The sequence below is a fragment of the Cervus canadensis genome, chromosome 18 (assembly GCF_019320065.1).
Source record: "Cervus canadensis isolate Bull #8, Minnesota chromosome 18, ASM1932006v1, whole genome shotgun sequence".
NCBI classification, from domain to species: Eukaryota; Metazoa; Chordata; class Mammalia; order Artiodactyla; family Cervidae; genus Cervus; species Cervus canadensis.
The window spans coordinates 23,030,670-23,058,418 of record NC_057403.1 but is presented as its reverse complement, the minus strand read 5'-3'; the positions used below and the strand labels follow the sequence as shown (position 1 = coordinate 23,058,418).

Sequence of the window (27,749 nt, the reverse complement as noted above, 5' to 3'; positions counted from 1 at the left end):
CCCCCCCCCCCCCCCCCCCCCCCCCCCGCAACAGTGTCTATACCCCTTGGTCAGGAATCAGACCTCCCAGTCTCTGTCCCTGTGCTATTCGACCTCAGAAGAGCCTTAGGCTTTTCTGAATTTCAGCTTCCCAGCCTGTATAATGCACTAGGGGGACCCTGCTATGAATTCTCATTGGTCTGTAAAGAGATGACTCATTTTAGAGCCCTGGGTCTGTGCCCAACACCCATTCCAGGTGATTCAGTTTCAAGACAGAAACCACCCCCTGTACCGTACCAGACACAGGGGTCTGACTCAGGAGCTAGGTGGCAGCTCACCCCAAGGGGCAAAATACATAAAAAGCACCTGTGATAATTACTCATCCTACAAAGCTGTGACTGAAGGTACCAAGCTGGGTACCACATGCCTCAGGTACATGAGATCATATTAGCTAGCCTGGTGACCACAAGCAAAGGCTACAAGCTGGCAGAGCTCTGAGCCTCAGTATCCCCATTTGTAAAGTGGGGTCATGGCATTCCCTTTAGGGTTAGTGAGAGAGAAATGCAGTGAAATAGTGTCTGTAAAGAGCTTGGCACAGAGCCAGTACAGAACAAGAGCTCTATACATGAGAGAAATTTCTTATAGTAAAACCATTCTTTTCAAAATTTCTGTGAAGTGCTTACCATATGCTTTTCTAGGCTCTGGGGACACAGCAAGAAACAATACAGACAATCTTTGCCTTCTTGGTAATGGCTTCTGGTGAGGGACACAATAAATAAGTATATGTAATAAATAAATAAATGAGTATATGTAATTAGGTGACACTTGTTAAAGAGAAAAATAAACCTAGGAAGGGCAGGGAGAGGAGGAAAGACTGTGCGTTTAAATAGGGTGGTTCAGGGAACTTCTCTGATGGTACAGTGGTTAAGACTCCTCACTTCCACTGCAGGGGCCACTCATTCTTTGATCCCTGGTTGGGATCTAAGATCCCATGTGCCACTTGGTGTGGACCAAAAATAAATAAATAGGGTGGTCAGGAAAGGCCTCATTGAGCAGACATCATTTGAGTAAAGATCTGATGGAGGTAAGGGAAGGAACTATTGAAATAGCTGAGGGAAGAATGTTACAGGCAGAGGGAACAACCAGTCCAAAGTCCCTGCAATGGAAAAAAATAGGAATGAGGTTAATGGCAGAGTGAAAGGGGCGAAAAGGATAAAATGAGGTCTGGGAGGTAAACAGAGCCAGCTCAGGTATGCTACAGGGAGTCACTCACGAGTCACTCACGAGTTGGACAGGACTGAGTGACTGAACTGAAGGTTCAAATCTATACAATTTATATGTATGATCCTTTTTTTTTTTTTTTTGTACCTCTTTGGCTGCACAGGATCTTAGTTGCAGCACAAAAGATCTTCCATCTTCTTTGCATCAGGTGAACTCATTAGTTGTGGCATGTGGGATCTAGTTCCCTGACCAGGGATCAAGCCTGAGTCCCCTAAATTGGGAGTGCAGAGTCTTGGCCACTGGACCACCAGGGAATTCTCAGATATGTGATCTGGACTCACTGCTTTGCCTTTCTGTGCCTCTGTTTCCTTGACGGTGCAATGGGGATGACGATGATCCCACCTTTTAAGATTTTGGGTATAAAATGGTAAGTGCAGCTCCTGGGACAAAGCAAGTACACAAATGTGTCATTGTAAATAAATAAAAAGTCCTCATAACAACCCTTTTTACAGATGGGGAAACTGAGGCTCAGAAGAGACAAGTCTGTTGGGAAAGGTCATCCTGGAAGTCAGTGTTGGAACCAGGATTTGGCCTTAAGACAATTTCTTTCACTGCTCTGGGCCACAATTTCCCAGTTGGTAAAAGTAATTGGCTCCTATGACACTGATCACTCCTTTTTCCAAACAGTAAAGTAACAGATCCTCATTTTACAGATGAGAAAACTGAGTCTGGGGCTCAGACTGGGGGTTGGGAGCGGAAGTTACTCCCTCAAGGGGACGCGGCTAGGAACTAGCAGAGGCGGGTCTCAACCAACGCAAACGGAATTCCCAAGTTTCTGAAAGTCTTTCCCGGCGCAGCGTGAAGAACGAGCGGGCTGCTGGACTCGTCGCAGGGGGTTACAGGGAGACTAAACTAGCCAGTCGAGGGCGTGGCGAGTTTGGACTAGTTGCGGGGTGTAGCGAGGGGGTCTACTCGCCCGCGATCAAGACACCAGCACCACAAACACGACCTGTCAGGGACTCGCAATCCTTCCAGCCAAAGGAGGTGGGAGGAGCCAGACAAGGCTCGTCCCTTACGTCACGTCCGGCGAGGCGGGGCTTCGGGGCTTTCCCCGGGATGGAGGAGGGAGTATCGGTTAACCCCTCCGTGGCTGGGCGGGCTGGAGCTCCGAGGGCCGGAACCCACGAATTGGGGCTCCCCAGCCACACCCCTCGTGGGATTTAAAGGGACAGGAGGGGCTGGGCCCGGTCGAAGCCCGAACCTTGCGAACGGGCATGAGGCGCTGCCCGTGCCGGGGAAGCCTGAGCGAGGCGGAGGCCCAGGCGCTGCCGGCGGCAGCCCGCATGGGACTGGCGGCGCCGCGAGGGGGGCGGCGGCGGCAGCCAGGGCAGCAACGACCTGGGCCCGGAGCTGGGGGCTCGGTGGGGCGGCCGGAAGGGGGCGGGCCCCGGACCCGGACCGAGGAGTCCCACCTCCACACTGAGCCCCAGAGGGCCAGCCTCGGGTTTGAGTCGAGGGCCGACGGACGGGCTGAGCCTGAAGCAGCTGGCCTCGGAGCGGAGACGGAGCGGCCCAATCCAACGACGGAGCCAGGCAAGTCCATTCTCCGGACACATCCAGGAGGGAGCAGCCACTGGTCAGAGCTGGAGACAGCCGGTGACTGGACGGAGACCGGGACAGATGGCTTTTGGGCTGACCCACACAGGACTGACCTCCAGTCTCAGCCCCATAGGGCTAACCTCTGGGCACAGCCAGGGGTTGACGGGCCCTGGACAGAACTAGAAATACATGGGTCACAGACCCAGCCAGAGAGGGCCAAGCCCAGGGCTGATAACCTCTGCACCCACCAGAACAGGTCAAGCGTCCGGACCCAGCCAGAGGGGGTCCCTCTCTCAACAGAGCCGGGTGCTGACAGCTCTTGGAAAGAACCGTTCACCGAGGGCTCCAGGACGCAAAAAGGTACCGAAGACTCCTGGACGGAGCTTCGCGCTGATGGCTCCCAGATACAACAGGACACTGAAACAGCCTGGAAGCAGCTTGACCCCGGTGGTTTCCCAGCACAAGATACCGATGGCTTGTGGTCACAGCCCGGCACTGACGGACCCCAGACAGAGCCTAGGACAGATTGCCTTTTGGGGGAGCCCAACCAAGATGACTCATTAGAGGAACCAGAACACAGGGAGTTGGTGACTCACCTGTACCCTCACCTGGCGGGTAGCCCCCTGACCCCTGTGCCCCGCCTCATTATCACTCCGGAGACCCCTGAGCCTGAGGCTCAGCCAGGGGGACCTCCCTCCCAGCTCGAGGCGGGCAGTGGTGGCTTCTCCTCTGCCTCCTCTTTCGACGAGTCTGAGGATGACGTGGTGGCTGTGGGCGGAGGTGCCAGCGACCCCGAGGACAGGTCTGGGGTGAGTGGGACCCACCCCGCCCTTGAGCCAGACCCCCACAGGCCCCATAGCCCACCCCCGACTCCCCCACCCCCGCCTTTCCTTTGAGAGGTTCTCTAGAACTCCACCAGCAGTTTTATCTCCAGGCACCTCTTTCATCCACCAACCTCTTCCCTCTGATGGCAAGGTTCCTAGCTCTCCAGGTGCCTTCCTCTTCATTCTCTCCTTTCCCCCGCCTCCAGTCCTGGGGTCTAAAATGGATGGCTGCTGGCCGACTTCATGGCACCCAGGAACCCCTAAAAGTTGTGTGAGTCCTGTGAGTATATACACATGCTTTTGCAGCAAGGGTCTGTGACTTCTGTTGGATCCTCTAGACAGTGTGTGATCCCCCCAGACTTTAAAGAATACTAGTTTAGGGAGACAGAAAGGGTGCACTTTCTACCCCACTTTGCTTAGTCTGGGGCCCGTAGCTGCCTTAAGGGATCATCAGCCTTCAACACCCCTAAGCTCATTCACTTCTGTAGGCAGCAAGCGCCCAGTATTTTTTTCTTATCATTCTCAAAGAGCTGTGTGAACCCGAAACGCTAAGGGACCCCAGCCAAGGACTCTCCAATCTCCCCACTGCATTGCCCCAGCTCCCCAGGGTGCTCCTGCAATCTCTTGTTTACATTCTCCATCCTCAGCTTGGGTGCGGTTCTCTGCCGGTGAATCAGGAGGGCTGGCAGGGCAGGTTCAGGGAGGGAGGGTCAGTGCAGAGGCAGGTATGAGAGCCTCTCATGGGTCAGCCTGCTGGACCCTCCCATTGTCCTGGGGCCCCTGGCTGGAGTCTGCCCTGAGCCCTGCTCACCCGACATGCTTCGCTCTCTGAACGTGCTCACACATGTGGCCGCAGATGTAAGAGATAGACCTGCCTCAGCTTGCCTGCGCTGACCCTCTGGGGCTCTGCTGTTGCTGTTCCCTCTCCCTATTCCCTCACTTCCTTGGCATCTCAGAGCAGCTGAGCTGAAGCGAATGAAGAAAAGAAAAAAAATAACAACTCTCAAAAAAAAAAAAAAAAGCAACAGCTCTTACTCGCTCATGCCCAGCCCTGTGCCAAGCTCTTTCACTGATTTATTTATTTTTTGGTTGCAGCTTGCTGCACAAGGGATTTAAGGTCCTCAATCAGAGATCAAACCGGCTCCCCCTGCACTGGGAGTGCAGAGTCCAAACCACTGGTCCGCCAGGGAAGTCTCTGTGCTGAGCTCTTTGCTTGTATCAACTCATTTAAACTTCACAGCAGCCCTGTGAGGTAGACACTATTATCCCCATTTTACAGATGAGGAGACTGAAGCACAGAGACTCATCCAAAGTCACAGACCTTGGAAGACACAGATTCCAACTTTTACTGAATCTTAGGCACTTTTTTTCTCAGTGCTGTATATGTGTTAACTTGTTCAATTTTTATAACGGTGCTGTAAGTTTGGGATTATTATCTCCATTTTACAGAGGGGACACTAAGGCCTAGAGAAGTGAGATCACTTGCTTAGAGTCGGCCTTGTCCGGCCAGAGCCTAGATTCTAATTCAGTTCTGACTGAGTTGAAAACCCAGGCATTTTCACCCCTATACTGTGTGGATCCATTCCTCCTTATCTGCCTTCTTCTGGAGCCTTTCTGTCTTCAGTGTTTCCTCATCCTCTAGAATCTGCCTCCAGGGCCCAGCTGTGACCAACATTTGAAGGTGCCCAGCTCCAGAGTCTTCCATGGCTCCCCAGGGCTTTCCTGATAGCAATCAGGAGTTTGGTCCTGAGTTCAGAGTTTCCTGTCTCCAGGCTCCTTCCTCTGTTCAGCTTCCCTTCTCCCCTCCTGACCCCTTCTGCTGTTGCAATGGAGCCTAAGTACGAGCTGTTCCCCGAACACACTGCTGCCATCCTGCCTCCGATTGTTGCTCAAGCCATTCCCACCGCCCTGAATACCCCTCGCTTCCTGCTCCCTTCGTTTTGAAATCCCATCTGACCTTAAAGACCCAGCTACTTTCTTCCTTTCCTCCCCGCTTCCTTCCTTCTCACGTGCATCCTCCTAATCAGGCAACAGACAGTCCCCAAGTCCCTGCTATGTGTTTGGCTCCATGTTGGTTTTGCCGGGAACACAGCAGTGACCCAGATGCTGCCTGCATGGAGCTCCCAGGTCACTGGGAGGAGACAGACCCATCACCAGGTAGTGATAACTCGGAGGGGTCAGGCTGGGATGGGGGAGCCCACAGGGTTGTGGGAGTCCAGAGAAGGTGACTGGCCAGACCTAGGGTATCAGAGAGGGCTTCCTGGAGGTGGGGAAGGGGCATGTGAGCTGAGGGCATGATATCTGAGACAGCCCAGATTAAACATCAGATCTAAGAAAAAAAGAGATAAAGAAGATACTGAATCTGCTTATGATTCAGTGTATGTGTAGAACTTCCCATACTGCTTATGATTAAAAGAAAGAGAAACACACTTTCAACTTCCTTCAACCCAAACTATATTTTTGGAGTACTTATTCTGTGTCAGGCCATGACTGAGGACATGCTTGTAACCATGGCAACCTCAGTTCTGCCCTCAATCAAGGCTTGTAATCTGGCAGGGCTGTGGTGGATAAGCCCAGGGCAGTGAAGGCAGACCAGAAGTAGAACCCCAGCACTACACTGTGTGATTTAGGCAGGTAACTTCACCCCTCTGGGTCTGTTTCCGCCCCTGTAATACAGTCAACAGTCCTCCTGGGGCAGTGTTTTTAGGATTAGGTGGGTTATGCCATGCTGAGCCTTTGTCATTGTGCCTGGAATGTTCCAGGTGCTTAGTAAACAGGAACTTTCATTCATCACCTCCTCTCCATGGCTGGCAGCTGGAGAGGGGAGGGAAGAGCCCTTCCTGAGTCCTGCAGTCCCACTCCCTGGTCTGTGTTTGACCTTCCCGCCATCCATTAGATGTCTGCCCCCATCCATTAGATGTCTGCTAGGTAACGGGGCTTCAGGGTATAGGAGATAACATGGCTTTGACCCTCAGGTGGAGGGAGATGAGCCATGTAGGTTTTTTTTTCTGAACATGACTCGTTTTCCCAATCCTTGCTAAGAGTTTGGTATGTGTTTGGAGCAGAGAAGCTATTTGTGTGTGTGTGTGTGTGTGTGTGCGCCTATGTGTAGAGGTTCCCAGGTGGCACTAGTGGTAAAGAACCCACCTGCCAATGCAGGAGACATAAGAGATTCGGGTTCGGTTCCTGGGTTGGGAAGATCCCCTGGAGGGCATGGCAACCCACTCCAGTATTCTTGCCTGGGAAATCTCATGGACAGAGGAGCCTGGTGGGCTACAGTCCACAGGGTCACACAGAGTCGGACAGGACTGAAGCGAGTTAGTATGCATGTGCACACGCACACGCGCGCACGCGCTCATGTGTGTGTGTACGCACATGGGCGTGTGTGTGCATATGCAGTGAACTCAGGCACTAACCAGTTCTCAAGATGCTCTTGGTTGAGTCAATAGGATACAACTAAATCCTTGTTTTCTGTTTGCTTCTCTTTTATTTGCTGTGACCACTTTTTCTCTGCATCTATGTTTCATTTTCTTTCTCTGTCATGGCTGTGTCTCCCATTCTGTTTCTGTTTCTTTCTCTTCTAGTAACTCTGTGTCAGTGGGAAGAGGTCAGGACTGCTGTAGTAACAAACAGCACCCAAACTTAGTAACTTGGAGCAACAAAGGATTTTTCTTTTTTGGCTGTGTTGCTTGTGAGATCTTAGTTCCCTGACCAGGGATTGAACACGGGCCCTCAGCAGTGACGGGTGAGGTGAGGGGCCCCTGCTCCATGCTGTCTTCACTCAGCTTCTGTTTCTTCCCAGAGTGCCCTGCCCCCCTTCCTTCTTTAATAGGAAAAAGAACATGGAGTCACTCACTGGCTTTAAGACTCCACCTAAAAGTGACACTTGCAGTCACATGTCATTGGCCAAAGCTCAGTTCACGAGGGCAGGGGTATCCCTGGCGGGGAGACAGGCCTGAGGCCTTCGGTGGGCAGCTGTTGGCGCTGCCACAGCCTCTGTCTCTGTCCCTGTCATCACTTTGTCCCCTGTCTCTATTTCTCTGTTGTTCGGCTTCTGTCCATCAGCTCCTTTATCATTTTCCCTGGAAGATCTGCCTTCATTCAGGAACAGCAGGCTTCCCCATTTTTGGTGTGTGTATGTTGTGGAAAGATTTGGGGGGGTTGCTGGTGACTACAATAAAACCTAGCCTATCTTTACTCCTTTGAGAAGGACAGAGAGACACAGATACAAAGTGATCCCACTGAGGGACTTCCCTGGTGGTCCAGTGGTTAAGACTCTGTGCTCCCAATATAGGGTTTGATCCCTGACTGGGGGAGATCCCTTATGCTGTGCAACCAAAAAGTGATGACACTGAGATAAATGGAAAGGGACTCTTCTCACCTTTGCTGAGGCTTTGGGGGTGCTCATGATTACTAAAGTAAGTGAGCTTTGCTCACCCCAATGAGCTTAAGCCCAGTGATCCCAGGAAGCCCCCCTGGCCCTTGGAAAGACCCCAGGCTGCCCCTTGGCTCCCTCTCAGGGCACTTGCCTCATCCCCCTCCCTACCTGGCCTCAGCCCTGACCCCACCCTCTCTGCCCTACACAGAACAAGCCGTGGAAGAAGCTGAAGACGGTTCTGAAGTATTCACCCTTTGTGGTTTCCTTCCGAAAACACTACCCTTGGGTCCAGCTGTCTGGACACTCTGGTGAGAGCGGGTGGGGAGAAGGGTGACTGGGGGGTAGGCCGGGCTGGGCAGGGAAGCCTGGGCGGGGAAGGAACCGTTCTTTGTACTTTAGGTCCCCCATCTGTAAAATGGGCTCAGTGACAGACTCCAGTTCCTGGAACTGTTGTGGCACGTGCTTAGGCCTGGGCCGGGTCATTCATCCCTCAGGATGGAGGGCTGTTTCCTGTTAGTCTGGTGTCAGGGTGGTGGGGGGCAAATCTTTGACCACGGAGACAGAGGGGCCTGAGCTCGAATCCAAATCTTTCTTTGTGGATGGCTCTGGGCAAGTTACTTTCCCTCACTGAGGCCCTACCCCTCCTAAATGGCAGTTCCCAGTCCCTGTCCCCATCCTGTGTCTGGAGCAGAGTAGGCCCCCAGGAAACAACAGCTATGGGGCTTTCCTATTGCTCAGTGGTAAAGAACCCGCCTGCTGATGCAAAAGATGGGGGTTCGATTCCTGGGTGGGGAAGATCCTCTGGAGAAGGAAATAGCAAGCCACTTCAGTATTCTTGCCTGGGAAATCCCATGGACAGAGGAGCCTGGCGGGCTACAGTCCATGGGGTTGAAAAGAGTTGGACTCAATTTAGCGGCTAAACAACAACAAACAACAGCTTTAATGTTTTTTCCCCCCAGGACCTAGCACAGTGTCTTAAGCACATAGTAGCATGAGGCCAAGCATCTAGCATTTTTGGTAAAGGGCTAGATAATAAATACAAAGTGCTCAACTCTGTTGTTGCAACACATAAGCAGACATAGATAATGTGTTCCAATAAAGCTTTTTTTGTTTTTTCTTTTTACAAAAATAGGCAGTGGGCTGGGCTAGACAAATTGTTCCCATCAACAAAGGGAAGGGAACTTATCTTCCTGTTCATCCTCAGATCTGAGTCAGAGAAAGGCAAAAATCTCCACCCACCCCACCCCCTGCCCCCCCGCCACTGCCCCGCAAAACTGTCAACACAGGCCTGCCATCTGTATGTATCCTAGTTACTATTGCTGAGTTTAAAAAAACTGAAAACAGAAAATTCAAAACTTAGTGGTTTAAAAAAAAAAAAACAACTTAGTGGAATAAAACAACCATATTATTACACTCGTAAGTTTTGGGTGATACCTGGGAATTCAGACAGAGCATAGCAGGGATGACTTATTGCTGCGCCATGATACCTGGGAATTCAGCTAGGACAATCGAAGGCTGCAGGCTGGAAACCTTTGGAGATTCATTCATTCACACACCAGGCAGTTGATGCTGGCTGTTGGCTGGTTCTCCATTGGGGCTGCCAGCTGGAAAGCCCATACATGACTTCTCTGTGTGGCTGCTTGGGCTTCCTCACAGTATGGTGGCCTCAGCAGATTTCTTACTTGGTAGCTCAGGACTGAGAGGCAAGGGTCTGTGACAACAAAGTGGAGGCTGCGTCTCAGACTCTGAAGTCGTAGTGTTGCTTCTGCCATAAGAAGCAAGATTCTGTCAAAATCAAGGGGAAAAGAATTAAATAATTAGATTCCACTTCCTGATTGGAGTAGCAAAATTCTAGATGAGCATGTGTACATGAGCTACTCTTTACTCATCATATATATATGATGAAAACAAAACAAATGCCCCAGGAGAAGGGTTCGTGATTACCGTTACAGACATTTTGGAAAATATAATCTGAAAATACTATCTGCCTCAGTAAAAATTTGTCATTCTAATCTACACTATCTGCATGGCCCAGGAAATGCCAGATTTGTGAATTAACCAGGTCCGTTTGTTAGCACTCTGGGACTCCAAGCTGAAACAAATGCGAATGTGCTCTGGAGAGTCATGCTCTTGACTCAGCTCTCACAAAAGTTCTCACCGCTGATCGTGAGCTCATAATCCAAAATTACAAAACAAATGAGGACATAGTGTGCTGGGAACCCGACTCTGTTTAAACAAAAATGCAGAACTAGGCCCTTCCTTCACCAACTCTGGCCAAGATTTTTTTTTTAATTGAGGAATAATTGCTTTACAGTATTTTGTGGTTTTCTATCATACATCAACAAGAGTCAGCCATAGGTGCACCCATGTCCCCTCCCTCCCAAAACTCTCTCCTATCTCCCTCCCCATTCCACCCTTTTAGATCGTCACAGAGCACCTGCTTGAGTTCCCTGAGTGCTACAGCAGATTCCCCCTGGCTACCTATTTTACATATGGTATTGTAAGTTTCCATGTTACTCTATGGATACATCTCACCCTCTCCCCTCCCCCCATGTTCATAGGTCCGTTCTCTATGTCTGTTTCTCCATTGCCTCCCTGAAAATAAATCCGTCTTTTTAGATTCCATATATATGCATCCGTAGACAATATTTATATTTCTCTTTCTGACTTACTTCAATATAATAGGCTCTAGGTTCGCCCACCTCATTAGAACTGATTCAGATACGTTCCCCTGGCCAAGATTTTGAGAGCTGCAGGGAGGGAGAGGAAGGATTGCAGACGGGTCAGGCAAGATGATGGTGGCCAGGATCTGAGACACACGGGAGGTGGCTCATCCAGTTTCTGACCCTCTGGTTGATGGCTGCTCATAGGGAACTTTCAGGCAGGAGAAGATGGTTGGATTCTGAAGCGATTTTGTCAGTATGAGCAGCACAGCCTGGAGCAGCTGATGCGTGACCCCCTGCGGCCTTTTGTGCCAGCCTACTATGGCATGGTGCAGCGGGATGGCCAGACCTTCAATCAGATGGAAGATCTCCTGGCAGACTTTGAGAACCCCTCCATCATGGACTGCAAGATGGGCAGCAGGTAGGTTCAGGGGCAGCCATGGGGCAGAGGTGAAGGGTTGGGTGGATGTTTTTGAAGATAGCACCAAACTGATCTTCTTTTTCTTTTTAAACAATACTTAATTATTTATTTCGCCATACGTGGTCCAACTTGTGGCATGTGGAATCTTTAGTTGTGGCATGTGGGATTTAGTTCCTTAACCAGGGGTCAAACTGGGCCCCCAGTACTGGGAGCACAGAGTCTTAGCCACTGGACCACCAGGGAGGTCTTAAGCCAATCTTCAAAGTGGTTGTAGTAGCATCCTTTCCCATCAGCAGTGTATGAGAATTCCAGTTCCTGTTTTACTACTTTTAGCTATCTTGGTGGATATCTCTTTATTTTTTAAATTTCTGTTTCTCTGATGACCAAAGAAGTTAAGCATTGATTAGTCATTTGGATATCCTCTTTTGAAAAATGCCCATTTTACTATTTCGTTTTGCCCATTCTTTGATCAGGCTCTCTTCTTGTTATAAAGATTTGTAATTCTTTATATATTCTGGATACAGGTCCTTTGCTGGAGATACAAACACACACACACACACACACACACACACACACACCATTCTCTCTCTCCAACTCTCCCATTTTACTCTCTTAATGTCTTTTGATAAATAGAAGTACTTTTAATGTAGTACAGTTTATCAATTTATTTCATTATGGTTAGCTTTTAAAGAAATCTGCCTACTTTAAGATCACGATGATCTCCTGTGTTTTCTTCTATAAGCTTTGTTTTTTTTTAAAAAATATTTATTTATTTTTGACTATGCTGGGTCTTTGTTGCCGTGGGGGCTTTTCTCTAGTTGCAGCGAGTAGGGGCTACTCTCTAGTTGTGGGGCACAGGCTTCTTATTGCAGTGGCTTCTCTTTGTTGCAGAGCACAGGCTCTAGGGTGTGCAGGCTCAGTAGTAGTTGTGGTTCCTGGGCTCTAGAGCACAGGTTCAATAGTTGTGGCATATGGGCTTAGTTGCTCTGTGGCGTGTGGGATCTTCCTGGACCAGGGATCAAACCTGTATCTCCTGCATTGGCAGGCAGATTCTTTACCACTGAGATACCAGGGAAGCCCCTACAAGCTTTGTTTTAACTTTCACATTTAGATCTGCAATCCATCTAGATGTAATTTTTATATATGGTGTGAGGCAGGAATTGAGGTTCATTTTCCCTTTCCATAGGGATATCCTGTTGACCCAGTATCATTGATTGAAAAGACTACTCTTTCCCCACTGAATTGCAGTGCCTTCCTTGTCATAAATCGGGTGAATGCACTTGTGTGTCTGTTTGTGGACTCTGTCCCAGTCCATTGATCTATTTGTCTATTCTTGTGCCACACTGTAGTTTTATAACACTCCTTGATATCAGGGAGTAAAAGTCCTCCAGGTTTGTTCCTCATAGTTTCCCTTGTTACATCCTTTGTGTCCCAGGACCTACCTGGAGGAGGAGCTGGTGAAGGCGCGAGAACGGCCCCGGCCCCGGAAGGACATGTATGAGAAGATGGTGGCTGTGGACCCCGGGGCCCCCACCCCCGAGGAGCATGCCCAGTGTGCGGTCACCAAGCCCCGCTACATGCAGTGGAGGGAGACCGTGAGCTCGACGTCCACCCTGGGCTTCCGGATCGAGGGCATCAAGGTGAGGCCCAGGAGCTGCTGGCCTGTTTCCGGAGGGCTAAGAGCTAGGTCTGAGACAGAGTGACAGAAAAACCAACCAACTAGGATGTCAGAAAAAAAACTGGAAAGATGCCCGATTTGGAGAGCGAGCAGGAGACTGCAGAGGATGGAAAAACAGGCTGGGAGAGGTCCACTTCTCTGTTCCTGCCATGTCTGTCACAGACCAAGTTTTGTTTATCCACCCGCCTGAAAGTCTCTTGATTCCATCTTCTTTCCCCCTCCCCGAGGCCCTGTCCGAGTCCAGCCCCATATTCTCGTACCCCAGCCCCTCTGGGCTCCGGGATGCTGATCTCACCCACTCTGATCCATCATCCAACACAGCAGCTGGATGGGCTTTTTCCTCCTTATGCAGAAAAGTTTTCTCTTTCTTCTTTTTTTTTGTAAATTAAATCTATAGCTATCCACCACAGTTTGAAAGTCAAAATACTGTAAAAGAAATCTCTCTCCCAACCCTGTTGCTCTTCTTCCTGTTCTGTGCCCGCCCCCCGCCCCCAGCCCCACACCTGCTCATGGGGAACCACTTGATCAGTTTCTTATATTTCTTCCTGTATATACAAACAAATGCAGCTGTGTATCCTACATTTTCCTCCCTTTCTTAAAAAGATGGCATGGTCCTGGAGAATTTTTCTTATCATTGCAGAGAGAGAGAGATTTTCCTCCCTCCTGCCTTCCTTCCTTTCTTTTCCTGCTGTGTTAGCTCTCTGTGGGTGTGCCACAAGCCCCTATAAATGGCACAGTGAAGTACTTTCATTTCTTTGAAAGGGTCCTCCTGTCTCCTGCCACAGGCCCTCTGCACTTGCTCTTTCCTGTGCCAGGGCTGCTCTTCCCCTTTCCCCTGGTTGACTGACTCTCAGTTATTTTCCAGTCTGCTTCCAAATTCCACTCCCTCCAGGAAGCCCTCCTTGATTTCTGTCCTGCTAGTTCAGGGCCTCTCTTTACCTCCTTATAACTTCCTACACTCCCTTATCTTATCTCCCTTTATGATGATCTTATTCAGTGTCTGCCTCCCTCATCTGATTATAGCTGTGCTGTTACCTCTATGTTACCATTGCCCACAGGGGACCTGGCTGGCATAGCCTGGTAGGATGACTCAGGGGGCCCTTTGTACCTCTCTCAGATGTAACAAATGACATTATTCTCCTTTATTTTATTGCTTCTCTGCCTTTTGACTAAGATCAAGTGTAGCATGGGAGCTTCTCAGATGGCCCAGTGGTAAAGAATCCACCTGCCAGTGCAGGAGATGCAAGACACGCAGGTTCGATCCCTGGGTAGGGAAGATCCCCTAGAGTTGTTGAGTCGCTAAGTCGTGTCCGACTCTTTGCGACCCCATGGACTGCAGCACTCTAGGCTTCCTTCTCCTTTGCCATCTTTCAGAGCTTGCTTAAACTCACATCCATTGAGTTGGTGATGCCATCCAACCATCTCATCCTCTGTCGCCCCCTTCTTCTCCTGCCCTCAGTCTTCTTCAGCATCAGGGTCTTTTCCAATGAGTTGGCTCTTCACTTTAGGTGGCCACAGTATTGGAGCTTCAGCTTCAGTATCAGTCCTTCCTAACGAATATTCAGGGTTGATTTCCTTTAGGATTGACTAGTTTGAGCTCCTTGAAGTCCAAGGGACTCTCAAGAGTCTTCTCTAGCACCACAGTTTGAAAGCATCTCCAATAATCTTGCCTGAAAATTTCCATGAACAGAGGAGCCTGACGGGCTACAGTCCATGGGGTCATAAAGAGTCAGACACGACTCAGTGACTGAGCACTTTATTGAGTGGTGCCCAGCACTATGCTATGGATCCTACACACTCAGGCTCTCCTAATCCTTATACCAGCTTTAGGAGGTGGATATTAACACAATCCCATTTTCCAGATGAGGAAATCAAGGTTGAGGCAGGTGAAATGACTTGCTCAAGACCACTGAGTTAGGGAGTATCAGAGCCATGATTCAAAGCCACATCCAAGCCTCTCCAAAGCCCACTTGGCTAGAGCAGTTCAACCAGGGGGGTTCAAGGTCAGAGCCGAAGGACTGGTTGCTCAGGAGTATGACCAGGTGGGCTGGCTTCCCCTAAACAGCAAGTAAGCCTGGAGGCAGGTAGTTGCCCCCCAGAGGTGTCTGAGGCTGCTTGGTGTTGGGTGTGGGAAGGAAAAGCCATGATACCCCTCGTCTTGCAGAAAGCCGATGGGACCTGCAACACTAACTTCAAGAAGACGCAGAAGCTGGAGCAGGTGACAAAGGTGTTGGAGGATTTTGTGGACGGGAACCACACAATCCTGGTGAGCAGGACACCCGTGCCCCCATATTTAGAAGCGTAGGACTGCCACATCCTTGTTCCTCCCATGTTAACCATCTTTTGCTTCAGCTGACACGGGGCTGGCATTGCTCACTGTCTTGTCAGGGTTGGCAGGGCCAGGAGCACCCTGCTGTCATGTCTGGTGGCTGCCTCACTGTCTCAGCTCCTGGCTTGATCGCCCGGCAGGCTGGCCTGGGCTTGTTCTCACAGTGGAAGCAGCAGGCCAAGAGAGCAAGTGAAAAAGCAAGGTCTCTCAATGACTGGGCTCAGAATGGCCACCTTCATACCCGCAAGGTTCTATTGACCAAAGCAACTCATATGACCAAGCCTACATTATAAAGGAAAGAGTCTGCCTCTTGGCAGGAAAAGCTGCTAGGAATTGTGGGCATTCATATAATCTACCAGCTACACTCTTGTCTGTGCCACCCTGATGCCTCCAATCCTGCCCCCCCCCCCCGCCGCCCCCCGCCATTTTCCCATGGCTCCTCTTATCCCATCCTGGCTGGGGTCTAACCACTCCTTTGGGGGAATGAGATGGAGTCAGATCTCAAGGTGGGTAAGGACCCACAAAGTCCATGAACTAACCAGAAATCTTCCCTCTCACCTGCAGAGAAAGTACGTGGCACGCCTAGAAGACCTTCGTGAAGCTCTGGAGAGCTCCCCGTTCTTCAGGACCCACGAGGTGCGAGCCCCAGCTGCCATGGGACAGAGGGCCCTGTGTGTGTAGGGCGTCTGGGTCCAGGTGGCCTCAGGAGAAACCGCTGACAGGGTCACCTGCCAAAGCTATAAAAGGAGACCCTGAGGGAACTCCCTGGCGGTCTGGTGGTAAGGACTCTCACTGCTGAGGGCCTGGGTTCAATCCCCAGTTCGGGAACTAAGATCCCACAAAGCTTGTGGCACATCCAAAAAAAACAAGAGGCCCCTCCCCCAGGTTTGGGGGGTTTGCTTCTTTAGGGTAAACAGCATCAGGAATTTCAGGGAGGGGGACAGTTAGGAGCATGAACTGCAGGCAGCTGGCCTGGGATGAAGGCTGGCCCGGCCATGTGACCTGGGGCATGTGACCTGCCCCCCTTGGGCCTTGGTTTCCTCCTGATACAGGAAGGGAAAATAGTACCTTCCTTATGGAGCTGCTGAGGTGGACCTGAGCGAATACAGAGTGCTGTTCAGAGTGCAGAAAAGTTCCCAGCTCTTGTGATGATTTCGTAGCCATAATTATTATTTAACATAATTTTTCTTTATTTTTGGCTGCATCAGGTCTTAGCTGTGGCATGCGAGATCTTCGTTGTGGTGCTGACTCAGGGATGGTGGTGCTCAGGCTTAGTTGCTCTGTGGCATGTGGAATCTTAGTTCCCCAACTACAGATTGAACCTAAGTTCCCTGCATTGGAAGGCAGGTTCTTCTCTCACTGAAGAAAATAATTTTATGTATTTTTATATCTTTGGCTGCCCTGGGACTCTAGCTGTGGAGAGCAGGGGCTACTCTCTAGTTGTGGTGCAAGGGCTTCTCATTGCGTGGCCTCTCGTTTCGGAGCATGGGCTCTGGGGCATGTGGGCTCAGTCAGTAGTTCCTGGGCTCTAGTGCACAGGCTTAATCGTTGCACATGCATGGGCTTAGCTGCTTCACTGCATGTGGGATCTGGAATGAGGATTCTTAACCACTGCATTGCCAGGGGAGTCTCCATGATTACTTACAGTTATTGTTCCCTGCATTCCTCCTTTGGCAGCTCTCCCCCTCCCTTTCCCAGCCTGTGTCTCTTTGGAAGCTGTCACCTCTCTGGGGCTGTCTCAGGAAGTCTGTGGTGATGTCACCAGGTGTATCTCCATGCTCTTCCATCTCTCTCTTCCAAGTCCCTCTCTCCTCTTTCTCCTGTTATCACTGACTGCCGAAAGAGCCACATCTGGGAGTCGGGCGGGCCCGTGTTTGAACCCCAGCTGCCTGGGCAGTGGCTCTGCAGGCCTGTCTCCTGACCCGTAGGACAGGGTACCAGTAGCACCTGCCTCCTGGGTGTTGTGAAGGTTAAGTGGATTAACTTAGGTAAAGTCCAGTCCACAGGAAACCTTCAGTGTGTGCCAGTTTTTACTGTCACATTTGTCATTAGTGACCATCACTCTCATCATCGTCACTGCCTTTGAGCTTCACATGCGAGGCACAAAGAGGAGGCTTGGGGACTCTGTCTCTTCTATCCTCGTGTTTGGTTTCACTTGCCTGGTGACTAGAATCTGAAAAAAAAAAACGAGTTGCCAAGATTTAAAATCTGAGACTTCATAGCAAAACCAGGATTTCTAGTTTCCTTTGGACCACAGGAGACGTGGCAGTCCTGGGCCCCTCCCTATATGCCAACAGCCGTCCACACCTGGGCGGCGTCGCCTCTCCTGACAGCCACCTGCTCAGCTGCCCCATCCTCTGGGTTCTCTGGAAAAACTGATGTTTGAAACCCAACTAGAAGAAGGGAGGGGCTTGCAAACCTGGTTAGACAAGAGGAAGGAATGTGTTGCTAATTTAAAAAAATTGTTTTATCTATTTATTTTTGGCTGTGCTGGGTCTTCACAGCTGCTGCTCGAGCTTTCTCTAGTTGCAGAAAGCCGGGGCTACCCTTCGTTGCGGTGTGCAGGCTTCTCATTGCAGTGGCTTCTCTTGTTGTAGAGCACAGGCTGTAGGGCACGTGTGCTTCAGTAGTTGTGGTTCCCGGGCTCTAGTGCACAGGATCATTAGTTGCAGTGCACCGGCTTAGCTGGTCCACAGCATGTGAGATCTTCCTGGACCAGGGATCGAACCCATGTCTCCTGCATTGGCAGGCAGATTCTTTACCACTTAGTCTCCAGGGAAGCCCTGTATTTCTAATTTAAAAAAGAAAAAACAGCCCAGTATCTCCCTAGGGCGGTGTGCCCAGCTCCACAAGGCAGTTTGTGAGCTGTGGAACATGGAATGCTGCAATGATCCCAGGAGGGAGGGGCTCTTACCATCATCCCCATTCTACAGATGAGGAAACAGCCTGGAAAAAAGGAAGCCCCTTGCCTTGGGTCACCAGTAGCAATTCCCTGGGGCTGAGCAGCTGCTGCCTCTTACCATGAGGAGGCATTATCCACACCCTCAGTCCCCACCAGGCTCCTCTGACCCATTTAGGATCCTGCAGGCATTGGATTTTGTACCCCAGTTTGAAAAGGGGTAACAGCTAACACTGTTTCACATTAAAATTTTTTTATTTTAGCTGTGTCAGGTCTCAGTTACAGCTCTCGGGCTTCTCTAGCCACTGACTTCTTTCTAGTTGCAGTGCACAGGCTTAGGAGTTGCAGCACTGGGGCTTAGTTGCCTGAGTCCTTGTCCCTTGCATTGCAATGTGGATTCTTAACCACTGGACCACCAGGGAAATCCCTATTTTGCATTTGTTTATACAGGCCCGTCTTCTAAGAGCTTTATGTGGATTACTTCCTATATATAATATGCATAGCAGTCTTCAATGTAAATAGTACTTTTTCCATTATTCCCTATTTGTATGTGATGATATAGAGATAAGGAGAGTTAAAAGTCCCCTGCCCAGAGCCCTGCAGCCTGTAAGTGGCAGAGCTGGGGCTTGAACCCAGGCAGCCTGGCTCCAAAGTCCATGCTATCAGCCACCCTCAGCTGTCTGCTGGGGCAGGGACCTTGGCCGTGCCTGCCCCTCCCTTTAACCTTGTCTCTCCCTCTGCAGGTGGTAGGCAGTTCCCTCCTCTTTGTTCACGACCACACCGGCCTGGCCAAGGTCTGGATGATCGACTTCGGCAAGACTGTGGCCCTGCCTGACCACCAGACGCTCAGCCATCGGCTGCCCTGGGCTGAGGGCAACCGTGAGGATGGCTACCTCTGGGGCCTGGACAACATGATCTGCCTCCTCCAGGGCCTGGCCCGAAGTTGACCTGCTCGTCCACAACCAGGTTCATTTACTGGATGGTGCCCATCTGACTGGAGGGGCCCCAAGATGCGAGGGGGCCTGAGGTCAGCCACAGGGGAGCTGAAGTCCAGGGATGGGAGAGGTTGCATCGCACACCACGCAGGACCAGTGCGGAAGATCCGAAGGGCCTTGGAGATGGGGGTGGGGGCCCGCCCCACCCTTCGATGTGATGGAAGGTTATTAAGAACCAGAGAGGCAGTGTGACCTGGCTGGGGTCCACAGCTGAGTCAGAACCAGACTGGGCCCCTGGCCAGCCAGGAGGGAATGCAGAGGCTGCAGCTAAACCACGCGCCCTGAAAGAACACAGTGCACGTGATTGCACGGTACAGGCGTGACCTCGGGCCTGTCACCACATGAGTGACTGTAACCACAGCCCCTCCCTCTGCGGGCTGGCTGCTGGCGGGCCGGCAGAACCAGACCTCATTAGTGAACAAACGCAGCGGCTCTCCTCCCACCCAGGAGTCATAGCCCCCACTCTTCATTGGGGGGCTGCCAAGGCTGGCAGAGGCTCTGAGGGTGTGGCGCTGGGGGTCGGGCCTGAGAGCTGACACTGCTGGGCAGGGCTCGGCTCACCCTGTCCTACCTGCCCTTGGCCCCACGAGTTCCTCCCCTGCTCATGGGAGAACTGCTGACCCCCTGCCGACCGAAACCACAACCACGTCCCATGCCGCCACCGTGACAGCACCACCTCGACCCTCAGGCACTAGCCTCAGCCTGGGGACTTCCTCCTTCTGCCCTCTGCCCTCTTCTGTCTCCTTCCTCCTAGCGGGCTGCGGTCACAGGAAGGGCTTTCAGACGCCAGGCAGACTTGGGCCTGGCTTGGGACCCAGCCACTTTCCTCGGGAGTGCCCCCTCTCCGGCCTCTGCTGAGAAGATGCCCTGCTTGACTGGGCCTGAGGTGCAGGGTGGGTGGGGCTGGCAACTTGGTCCAAACCAAAAGACCCCAGCACCCTGAGGTGTGGGTGGAGCCCCTCCCCCCTTAGCCAAAGCTCTGGCGCGGTCTTCCAGGCTGAGGGTTGCTCCTTTTCTACTGACCATCTTTATACTTATTTATACGAGAGAGGTAGTTGTTAGATGGGGCCGCGCTAGGGATCAGGAGGCAACATCGCTTCACTGCCTTCCTCCTGTGACAACACCCCAATAAACACATTCATAGTCCACTTTGTGGTCTGTTTTTTTTTTGTACCTGGAGCTTATGGGCTCAAAGCTCATAATTTGAGCATTAGCGCTGCACGGGGTGAGGGGATAATGACAGGTCTCAGGTAGAAGTGGGCTCAGAGCTGGTGATTCATTCATCAGCTTCACTGAGTCGCTACTCCTGTGCCTGGCTCTGTGCAGGGGACAAAGCGGTGACCGAGACAGCTCAGAGTTCAAGGGCTCCCAGGATGGTGCACCAGACACTGCCAACCTGGGTGTCAGGGTGGGATGGGTAAGAAACACTCCACTGTACAGTGTCTAATAAAACCCTGTCGGGCACTGGGGACACAGCATGGGCCGAGACAGACCTGTTCCTCCCCTTGCTCAGTGGATGCAGCAGGCAGTCATTAAATGGTCATCTCTCTGTCTCTGCCACTGGCCAGCCCTGTGACCTCAGGCCAGTGACAGCACTTCTCCAGCCTGTTTTTCTCTCAAACTGGGAGGACCTAGCACCCTCCTTACATGAGTTAACAGGGTTGTGAAGGGGTTGGCACAAATAACTAGCAGTGGGAGCTTTTGCTTTTTAAATCAGGAGAGAACACAGGTGGGAGAGGTGCTGAGCCTGAGGGCCTCTTCCCTGAGGAAGTGATAAGCAGCCGGGACTGAGGAGTTCAGGAACTGTACCGGAGGGCTGGGTGCAGGGACGGGACACCACAGGCACCTGAGACCACAGGCAGTGGTGGCAGAAAGTGTGAGAAGGAAGAGCCTGGGGTGAGTTTAGTATCCAGGAGGATGCTGCATGAGGAGCATACAAGAGGTGCTGGAAGCTTCTCTGGAAGGCAGTGGTGAAATGTGGTTTGTGTTTGGGTTTTGTTTCTGGTCGCACCATGTGGCATGCAGGATCTTAGTTCCCAACCAGGGATCAGAACCTGTGGCCCCTACAGTGGAAGCACGGAGTCTCGACCACTGGATCGCCAGGAAGTCCGTGGTTCGTGTTTTAAAAGGCTTCCCCGGCTCGATGTAAAGACACTGGGAGGCAGGAAGGGGTGCAGGGAAAGGGTGGTTGGCATCCAGAAATGGGTGGGTGCAGCACTGATGGTGGGGGTGGACAAGTCCTGGGGTCTCAGAGGTTGTCAGTCTCTCCCCTGCAGAGAGGCAGCCGGTCTGTGTGGCTCCTGGCTATAACCCCAGCCCAGAGTAGGTGCTCAATACTGGCAGGTGGGCTTGGGGGAGTTGGGGTGATGCCCAGGATGGATTCGGGGGGACCCTGCACAAAGAACCTCTGGTTGAAGGTCCAGTCCAACCCCTTGGGCTGCCACTCAGAAGGAGAAGCTGAGGCACGCTGTGCCTGGTGACACAGCTGAGCTGGGGCCGCAGCAGCCTAGTGGCTGGAGTGCTGTGGTCGGAGGAGCAGGGCCTGGCCACAGAGGCCGGCCCGCACCCCGCCGGCAGGCACCACGTACTCCCGGCCATCCGCAGCCCGAGAGGGCGAGAAGTCCGTCAGCTGCAGGTTGCTGTCCCGGACCTGGTCATAGTCCCACAGCTGGTGGTGCCAACTCTTGCCCTGCTTGGCGAGCAGGTAGACAGCCCCCGGGGAGCCTTCTTCCGGCAGGGATGGTGGCTGGTGGGGTGTGCCAGGCACTGGGTGGAACAGGCCTGGCAGCTCGGGATCCTCCGAGTAGCCAAGGCTGGGCACACGCTGCACACCCAGCAGGACCCCTGGGGGGAGAGGGAGAGGCTGTGAGGAGGAGCCGAGTCCTGACGAGGGGCTGGGGCTCCCAGAGTCCCCCCACAGCCCTCCGGGGGGGGGGCGCTGGCAAGATCCCTGCACTGTACACAGCGGGGGCACAGCTGGGCTTGGATCTGAACCCACGGTGCTGGGCTGGAGAACTGCAGGCATTTTACATCCTGCCGACAGCCTGGCAGCAGGGAACAGAGCAGACGTCACCGCCTAGCCGCTGCGAGCTGTCCCGGAGAGCTGTGCTCCGAAGTGAGCACACCAGGGCGCCGCCTTCTAGCAGGCAGGTGGAGAGACGAAGGTGCTGACTATAGCTAATAGCAACAGACGTGGAACGTACCAGGCACCATTTAAAGAGTTTGAACATTCAAACAGCCCTCTGTCCTGGGGACTGTTGTCACCCTGATTTCCAGATGGGGACCTGGAGGCCCAGAGTCACAGAGCCTGGGAGTGTCTGGGCCAGGTTTGCAGTCCAGTTTGATCCTCCCCTGTGCTCTGAGTTTCTTGTTTGGGAAAAACCCTGATTGACAGATGCTGAAGTACCTGCTGCCGGCCAGGACCCTGCTAACTACCCTGTAGGGACAAAGGTGAGCCAACCCTGGCTCCCGCCTGGAGTACTGCGGAGGGGCTGGCACGAGGGTGAGCACGTGAGGAGGGGAGACTGGGGATCAGGCAGGCCCGCGGTGAGGGTCAGGGCAGGGGAGGGGAACCCACCTGCGCTCACAGCCCAGTGGGCCTTGTGGCCCTTCCTCTGACACGGCTCGTGGTTGAAGTCCTCGTCGTAGCTGCACTGCAGTCAAGGCCAATGCTGCGGGCGGCCCCGGGACACCCGCCCCCCTCGCCGACTCCCCCCATCCCAGCCCGGCTCCCTCCCTGACCCTGGGATACGGGATAAGGAGGGGGTGTCCGGCGACAATGTGCTGCAGGATGCGGTCTCTGTTGGGACCGCCCAGGCCGCCGCAGAGCACCTCTGCCTGGCAGCCCAGTGCCTCTTGGGCCAGCCTGCCCATGTCAGCCACTGCAGGGACAGAGCAGACACACGAGGAGCAGTCACTGTGCACCAGGCACTGGGAAAAAGGCTTTTAGGAATCAATGCCTATAACCTTCATCTTGACCATCATCTCTTTGTACATATGTGGAAAATGAGCCACAGAGAAAGACACAGATCCTGTATTAATGCATGTGTGTGGGATTTAGAAAACTGGTACACACGATCCTATTGGCAAAACAGAGACACTGACACACAGACGCAGAGAATAAATGTGTGGGTACCCATGGGGCGGGGGTGGGAGGAACTGGGAGATCGCAATTGACACGTGTATACTATTGATACTATGTGTGAAACAGACAACTAACGAGAATCCACTGTATAGAACAGGGAACTCAACTCACTGCACTATGGTGACCTGAACGACAAGGAAGTCCTAAAGAGAGGAGATACATGGCTGTGTACGGCTGACCGATCCTGCCGTCCAGCAGAAACTGACAGCATTGTGAAGCAACTCTATTGCAATAAAAATTTTAAAAAAAACGTGAGGCACAGAGAGGATAAGTTGCTTGTCTATGGTGACGCAGCAGGAAGCGGCAGAGCTGGGCTGGGAACCCAGGTGGCCTGGTTCCAGAGTCCACCTCATAACACTCTGCTCTACTTCGGCGGGGGGTGGGGGTGTGAAGGGCGCAAAGAATGGAACAAAGTCCCCCATGTGCCTGATGTGTCCCAGCCAAGCTCTCCAGTCCCCTCCTGCAGGACATCTGGGTGACACCCTTCCACACCCAACCTACCTGAAAACATTTCTCCCTGGGCCGTGTATCCTCTCTCGATGGCCACCTGCACGAGTCTCTCCAGAGAGGTGCCGCCGGGGGGCGCCAGGAGGGTGCCTGCCATCCACAAGGCCACTAGCCCACACCTGGGGAGAGACAGGCCCAGTCCCCCAACCTCTAATTTGAGTCTTTCCTGGCCCCCTCGGCCCTAGAAGCTGGAGTGTGGGGAACAGTTTGCCGCCCTGGGGGATTTCCCTTCTTGTCTCCCAGGGCGAGTGGGGAGACCTGACTTCCTCCTCCTAGGAGAGAGGATGGCCAAGGCCTGAACCCAAGGCTGGAGGGCTGTGGTGGGGTGAGAGGGTGGGAGGTTAGGCAGACATGTCACCTGGGCTTCCAGGAGGAGCAGGTGCCAAAGGGGAGTCAGAGACAACGGACCAGATTCATTTGTTCACTTGCTTGTTTGTTTCAACTGTTTACTGGGCATGCTCCCAGGACCCTGACCTGGGTAAGTTCCCCTTCTCCCTCCCCTCCTCCTTCCCCCTAGGCTCCCTGGGATGAACCCACTCTTCCCACACTCCCCGGCCAATCCTCACAGAGGCTGGTGAGGGCAAAGGCTTGAGGGCACAGCCAGCCAAGGGGCTGGGGTCCCAAATCAGGGTACGTACTGAGGGCCTTCTTGGATGAGGGAGGGCAGGTCAGCACAGAAGAGGATCCACCACAGGTCACTTCTGAAACTGAATCAGAGGCGCATTCAGGTCATGAGGCAACCAGGTCCTAGGGTCTCACCCTCAAGGGCTGCTCTTGGCTGGGTCAGACTGCCTTCATCCCTGATGAGACACTTCCCTTCCCCACCTCTGTTTTCTCAGATGAGAAATGAGAATCATTCTTCTGCTTGGTACTCCCTGCTTTTTCTCAGCTATTGAAGGGGTAAAGAGCAGATGTGCAAAAAGCTTTGCAACTAGGAGTCAGAGGAAGTTATTAGCAGGGATGTCTCTACATCATGCTGAGCCTTAGTGGCTCAGTGGTAAAGAACCAGCCTGCCAACGCAGGAGACTCGGGTTTGATCCCTCAGTCGAGAAGATCCTCCAGCAAAGGGAATGGGAATCCACTCCAGTAATGTTGCCTGGAAAATCCCATGGAGAGAGGAGCCTGGTGGGCTACAGTTGCAAGGAGTTGGACAGGATTTAGCGACTGAGCACACATGCATGCTCTACACCATGGATTAAAAAATTAACAAAAGAAAGAAAGGGAAAATTTTATTGGAGCCAACCTGAGGATTATAACCTGGGAGATAGTCTTTCAGAACGCTCTGAAGACTTCTCCACCCATCAGATGTCAAAAACACAGCCATATGTTAAGTTTTTGAGACAAAGGGTTGTCAAAATATTATTGACAGTTTACTCAATCCAGATTGAGTACAAAGCAAGTTGTGGGACATGGGTCATTTTGACCACTTAACAAGATTAAGAAGGAAAGTCTTCTGATGAGATTAAGAAGGAATGTTACTCTGTAAGGAAGTCTGATAAATGCACACTAAATAGGAGGGAGGAGGCCCAAACAGGCAAATAAATATTTTACATTTAAATTTTATCTTGCTGGGACTTCCCTGGTGGTCCAGTGGTAAGACTTTGCCTTCCAAAAGCAGGAGATGCAGGTTTGATCCCTGGTAGGGGAACTAAGATCCCACAAGCCTCAATAACCAAAAAGCCAAAACATAAAAAACAGAAGCAATACTGTAACAAATTCAATAAAGACTTTAAAAACGATCCACATCAAAAAAAAAAAAAAGAAATTTTTCTCTTGTCTTGACATAAAACAAGAATTTAATTTCATCAATGCCAAATCTCTGCATGTTTTCCACTCTCAAACCTGTTTTTCATGCAGTTGGACAGGACAGAAATCCCTTCACTCAGCCTTGAGCAAAACCAAGTGATAGCTCCAGGCCTAAGAGATCATTGATAGAGTCAGGCCCAGTCCCATCCTAGGGGAGGCCACTCAGAATATTTTGGTGATTCCAGTCCTTCCCCCCTCCCAGCTAGGGCTCAGGAGGTGCTGGGCAATGTGCTTATATCTCTATCCCAAAGCCAGTGAAAGGGGAAGGCTGGGAGGCATCCTCCTGATGAGAGGAGATATCACAGCACAGTGGTTAAAAGCAGGGCGTGGCCCCCCGCCGCCCCACCTGCCAGCAAAAAGCAGCGAGCCCCACCGCATGCCCTTCCTCTTCTAAGCACTGTGGCCAAGTGACTTAACCAATGTGAATCTCAGCTTCCTCATCTGAAAAATGGGGTAACAATAGTTCCTGCCCCGAGGGGAGAGAGATAAATTAAAAGGTTGAGTTTAACACAGATACACTATTATGTACCTGGAGGAGGGCATGGCAACCCACTCCAGTATTATTGCCTGGAGAATCCCCATGGACAGAGGAGCCTGGCGGGCTACAGTCCATGGGGTCACAAAGAGTTGGACGTGACTGAAGCGACTTAGCATGTATGCATGCATGTATATACATATGTGTATCTGAATCACTGTACTGTACACCTGAAAATAACATGACATTATAAATCAACTATACTTCAATTAAAAAAATAAATAGTAACTTCCTCGACAGTACTCAGGGGTTCCCTCCTCCAGGCAAGTCCCTGGGACCCCCCCCCCCCACCCCCACTCCTGGCGCACTCCGTCTGGACTCCCTCCCGATTGGTCGGACCTCTCCTCTCCGGGCTGTCGCTGTCTGGTGGAGGGAGTGATCTGTTTCTCCCACTGGACGAGGTGCTCTCAAGGAGCAGGAGCTTTCTTCATTGCTGAGGCACACAGCCACTGAAGGCCTCTAAATAAGGAGCTGAAGCAGACTGTTTGCCCTTGAGGAAATGGGAAACCCCAACAGAAGATGACTGAAGTTATGTGGGGAGAGGTGGTTGGGTGAGACCACGGGTGGGAGGGATGGGTCCTGGGACCCTACCGGTCCTTGTGCAGCTTCAGGAGCCTCTTCACATCCTCTCTGCTCCCGGGGACTGGGCCGGCCCTCTCCAAGGCCTCCTTCAGGAGCTGACTCTTCTCTAGGCCGAAGACATGAGGGGGAGCAAACCCGGTGGTGGGGGGCGGAGGCGGCAATGGAGGTGGTGGGGGAACAGGGGCCTGGAAACTCGAGGGTGGAAAAGCTAATTCGGGGAGGTTTGGGGTAAGGGGAGGAAGTGGGATATTAAGGGCCTGGGATGCAGGGGTTTCGGGAGGAGGAATTGGTGGCTCTAGAGGAGAACATGGAGAAATCATTTTGGGGTCTGTGACTTAGGCTGAAAGATCGAGAATGGGAGAGAGGGGACAGATTCTCCAAAATGTGGTCACAGGGATGGAGAGTCTGACGGTCTTAGAGCTGAGCTCCTGATCTGGGAGCTTAAGTTGGGATTGCAAAAAAAAAACAGGGCTAAAATCTGGAACCTTGGGAGCAGGGATTGAAGCTGACGCAAATCACAAGGAATCTGAGGCTTAAGGGGTCCTTTAATGTGCAAACAGATCTGTGGTACAGAGTTGGGATGCAGAGCTCAAGGAGTGAGGCTTAGTAGGAGTTAACTTCTTATCCTGGGCTAGTTTAGAAACTTGGGAAATTATGGGACACGAAAGCCCAGGCCTGGGGCAAGGCACCTAAAGCGTGGGATTTAGGACCCCTGGGCTAAAAACTGGGAGAATTTAAAATAGATCCCACCCCCTCGCATCTCAGACCCGAGTTTGGAACCTTAGAGCTGACCTTTGAGTCAAGAGGTCAAAAGGACACTTGACAGGGAAAACAGCCTAATTGTGGAGGAAGTCCTGAAATCGGGGCGCAGCAGGAAGTCTTGGGGACTGGAGAAGGCTCACAGATTGAAGGTCGTTGGGAGCCCCTAAACGGCTGTGGTAACAGGATCGGGCTGTAAAACGCACCTACCCTTCCCGCAAAATGGCTGCCGCAGCGTACAGCCTTTCCCAAATCCCGCGGTAAAACTCGCAACTCAAGTCCGCCCCTTTAGCGATCACGTGACAGAGACAGGCTGCCAAAGAAAGGCCTTGGAAGAGACTGCCGCGAGAACCGAGTCCTGATTGGCAGGAAGCGGGTGAGGGGGCGAGGCCTTCACTGATTGGTCCGTAGTCGCGTGCGCCTCTACTGA

General features: G+C 52.0%; 3 protein-coding genes across 4 annotated transcripts in view; 1 reads left to right on the top strand and 2 right to left on the bottom strand.

Moving 5' to 3' along the window:
- Positions 1–684, bottom strand: part of COQ8B (coenzyme Q8B) — a 19,501-nt gene extending 18,817 nt beyond the window's left edge. For both annotated transcript variants that reach the window (XR_006263323.1, XR_006263322.1), the window contains exon 1: positions 663–684. The gene's annotated coding sequence lies outside the window, so the exon portion shown is untranslated. The remainder of the gene's footprint in view (positions 1–662) is intronic.
- A 1,410-nt stretch (positions 685–2,094) lies between these two features.
- On the top strand, positions 2,095–20,134 carry ITPKC (inositol-trisphosphate 3-kinase C). The gene is made up of 7 exons (XM_043435790.1): positions 2,095–3,608; positions 8,210–8,309; positions 10,872–11,085; positions 12,521–12,725; positions 14,928–15,029; positions 15,657–15,728; positions 18,735–20,134. The coding sequence occupies exons 1-7, from the start codon at positions 2,475–2,477 to the stop codon at positions 18,936–18,938; spliced, it is 2,031 nt and encodes a 676-aa protein (XP_043291725.1). The 5' UTR covers positions 2,095–2,474; the 3' UTR covers positions 18,939–20,134.
- On the bottom strand, positions 19,682–27,590 carry C18H19orf54 (chromosome 18 C19orf54 homolog). Its single transcript, XM_043435804.1, has 6 exons — positions 26,570–27,590; positions 24,276–24,344; positions 23,632–23,756; positions 22,738–22,867; positions 22,564–22,634; positions 19,682–21,830 (listed from the first exon to the last, which is right to left on the bottom strand). The coding sequence occupies exons 1-6, from the start codon at positions 26,878–26,880 to the stop codon at positions 21,493–21,495; spliced, it is 1,044 nt and encodes a 347-aa protein (XP_043291739.1). The 5' UTR covers positions 26,881–27,590; the 3' UTR covers positions 19,682–21,492.
- Between the last annotated feature and the right edge of the window lie 159 nt (positions 27,591–27,749).

Bases quoted from the DNA above. Each gene is read 5' to 3' on its own strand.
- ITPKC (XM_043435790.1), top strand. From the start codon at position 2,475: ATGAGGCGCTGCCCGTGCCGGGGAAGCCTGAGCGAGGCGGAGGCCCAG. The intron at 3,609-8,209 runs GTGAGTGGGACC...TGCCCTACACAG, and splicing joins ACCCCGAGGACAGGTCTGGG to AACAAGCCGTGGAAGAAGCT. The intron at 12,726-14,927 runs GTGAGGCCCAGG...CTCGTCTTGCAG, and splicing joins TCCGGATCGAGGGCATCAAG to AAAGCCGATGGGACCTGCAA.
- C18H19orf54 (XM_043435804.1), bottom strand. From the start codon at position 26,880: ATGATTTCTCCATGTTCTCCTCTAGAGCCACCAATTCCTCCTCCCGAA. The intron at 24,345-26,569 runs GTAGGGTCCCAG...CCTCTGATTCAG, and splicing joins CTGAAGCTGCACAAGGACCG to TTTCAGAAGTGACCTGTGGT. The intron at 22,635-22,737 runs GTATCCCAGGGT...ACTGCAGTGCAG, and splicing joins GGACACCCCCTCCTTATCCC to CTACGACGAGGACTTCAACC.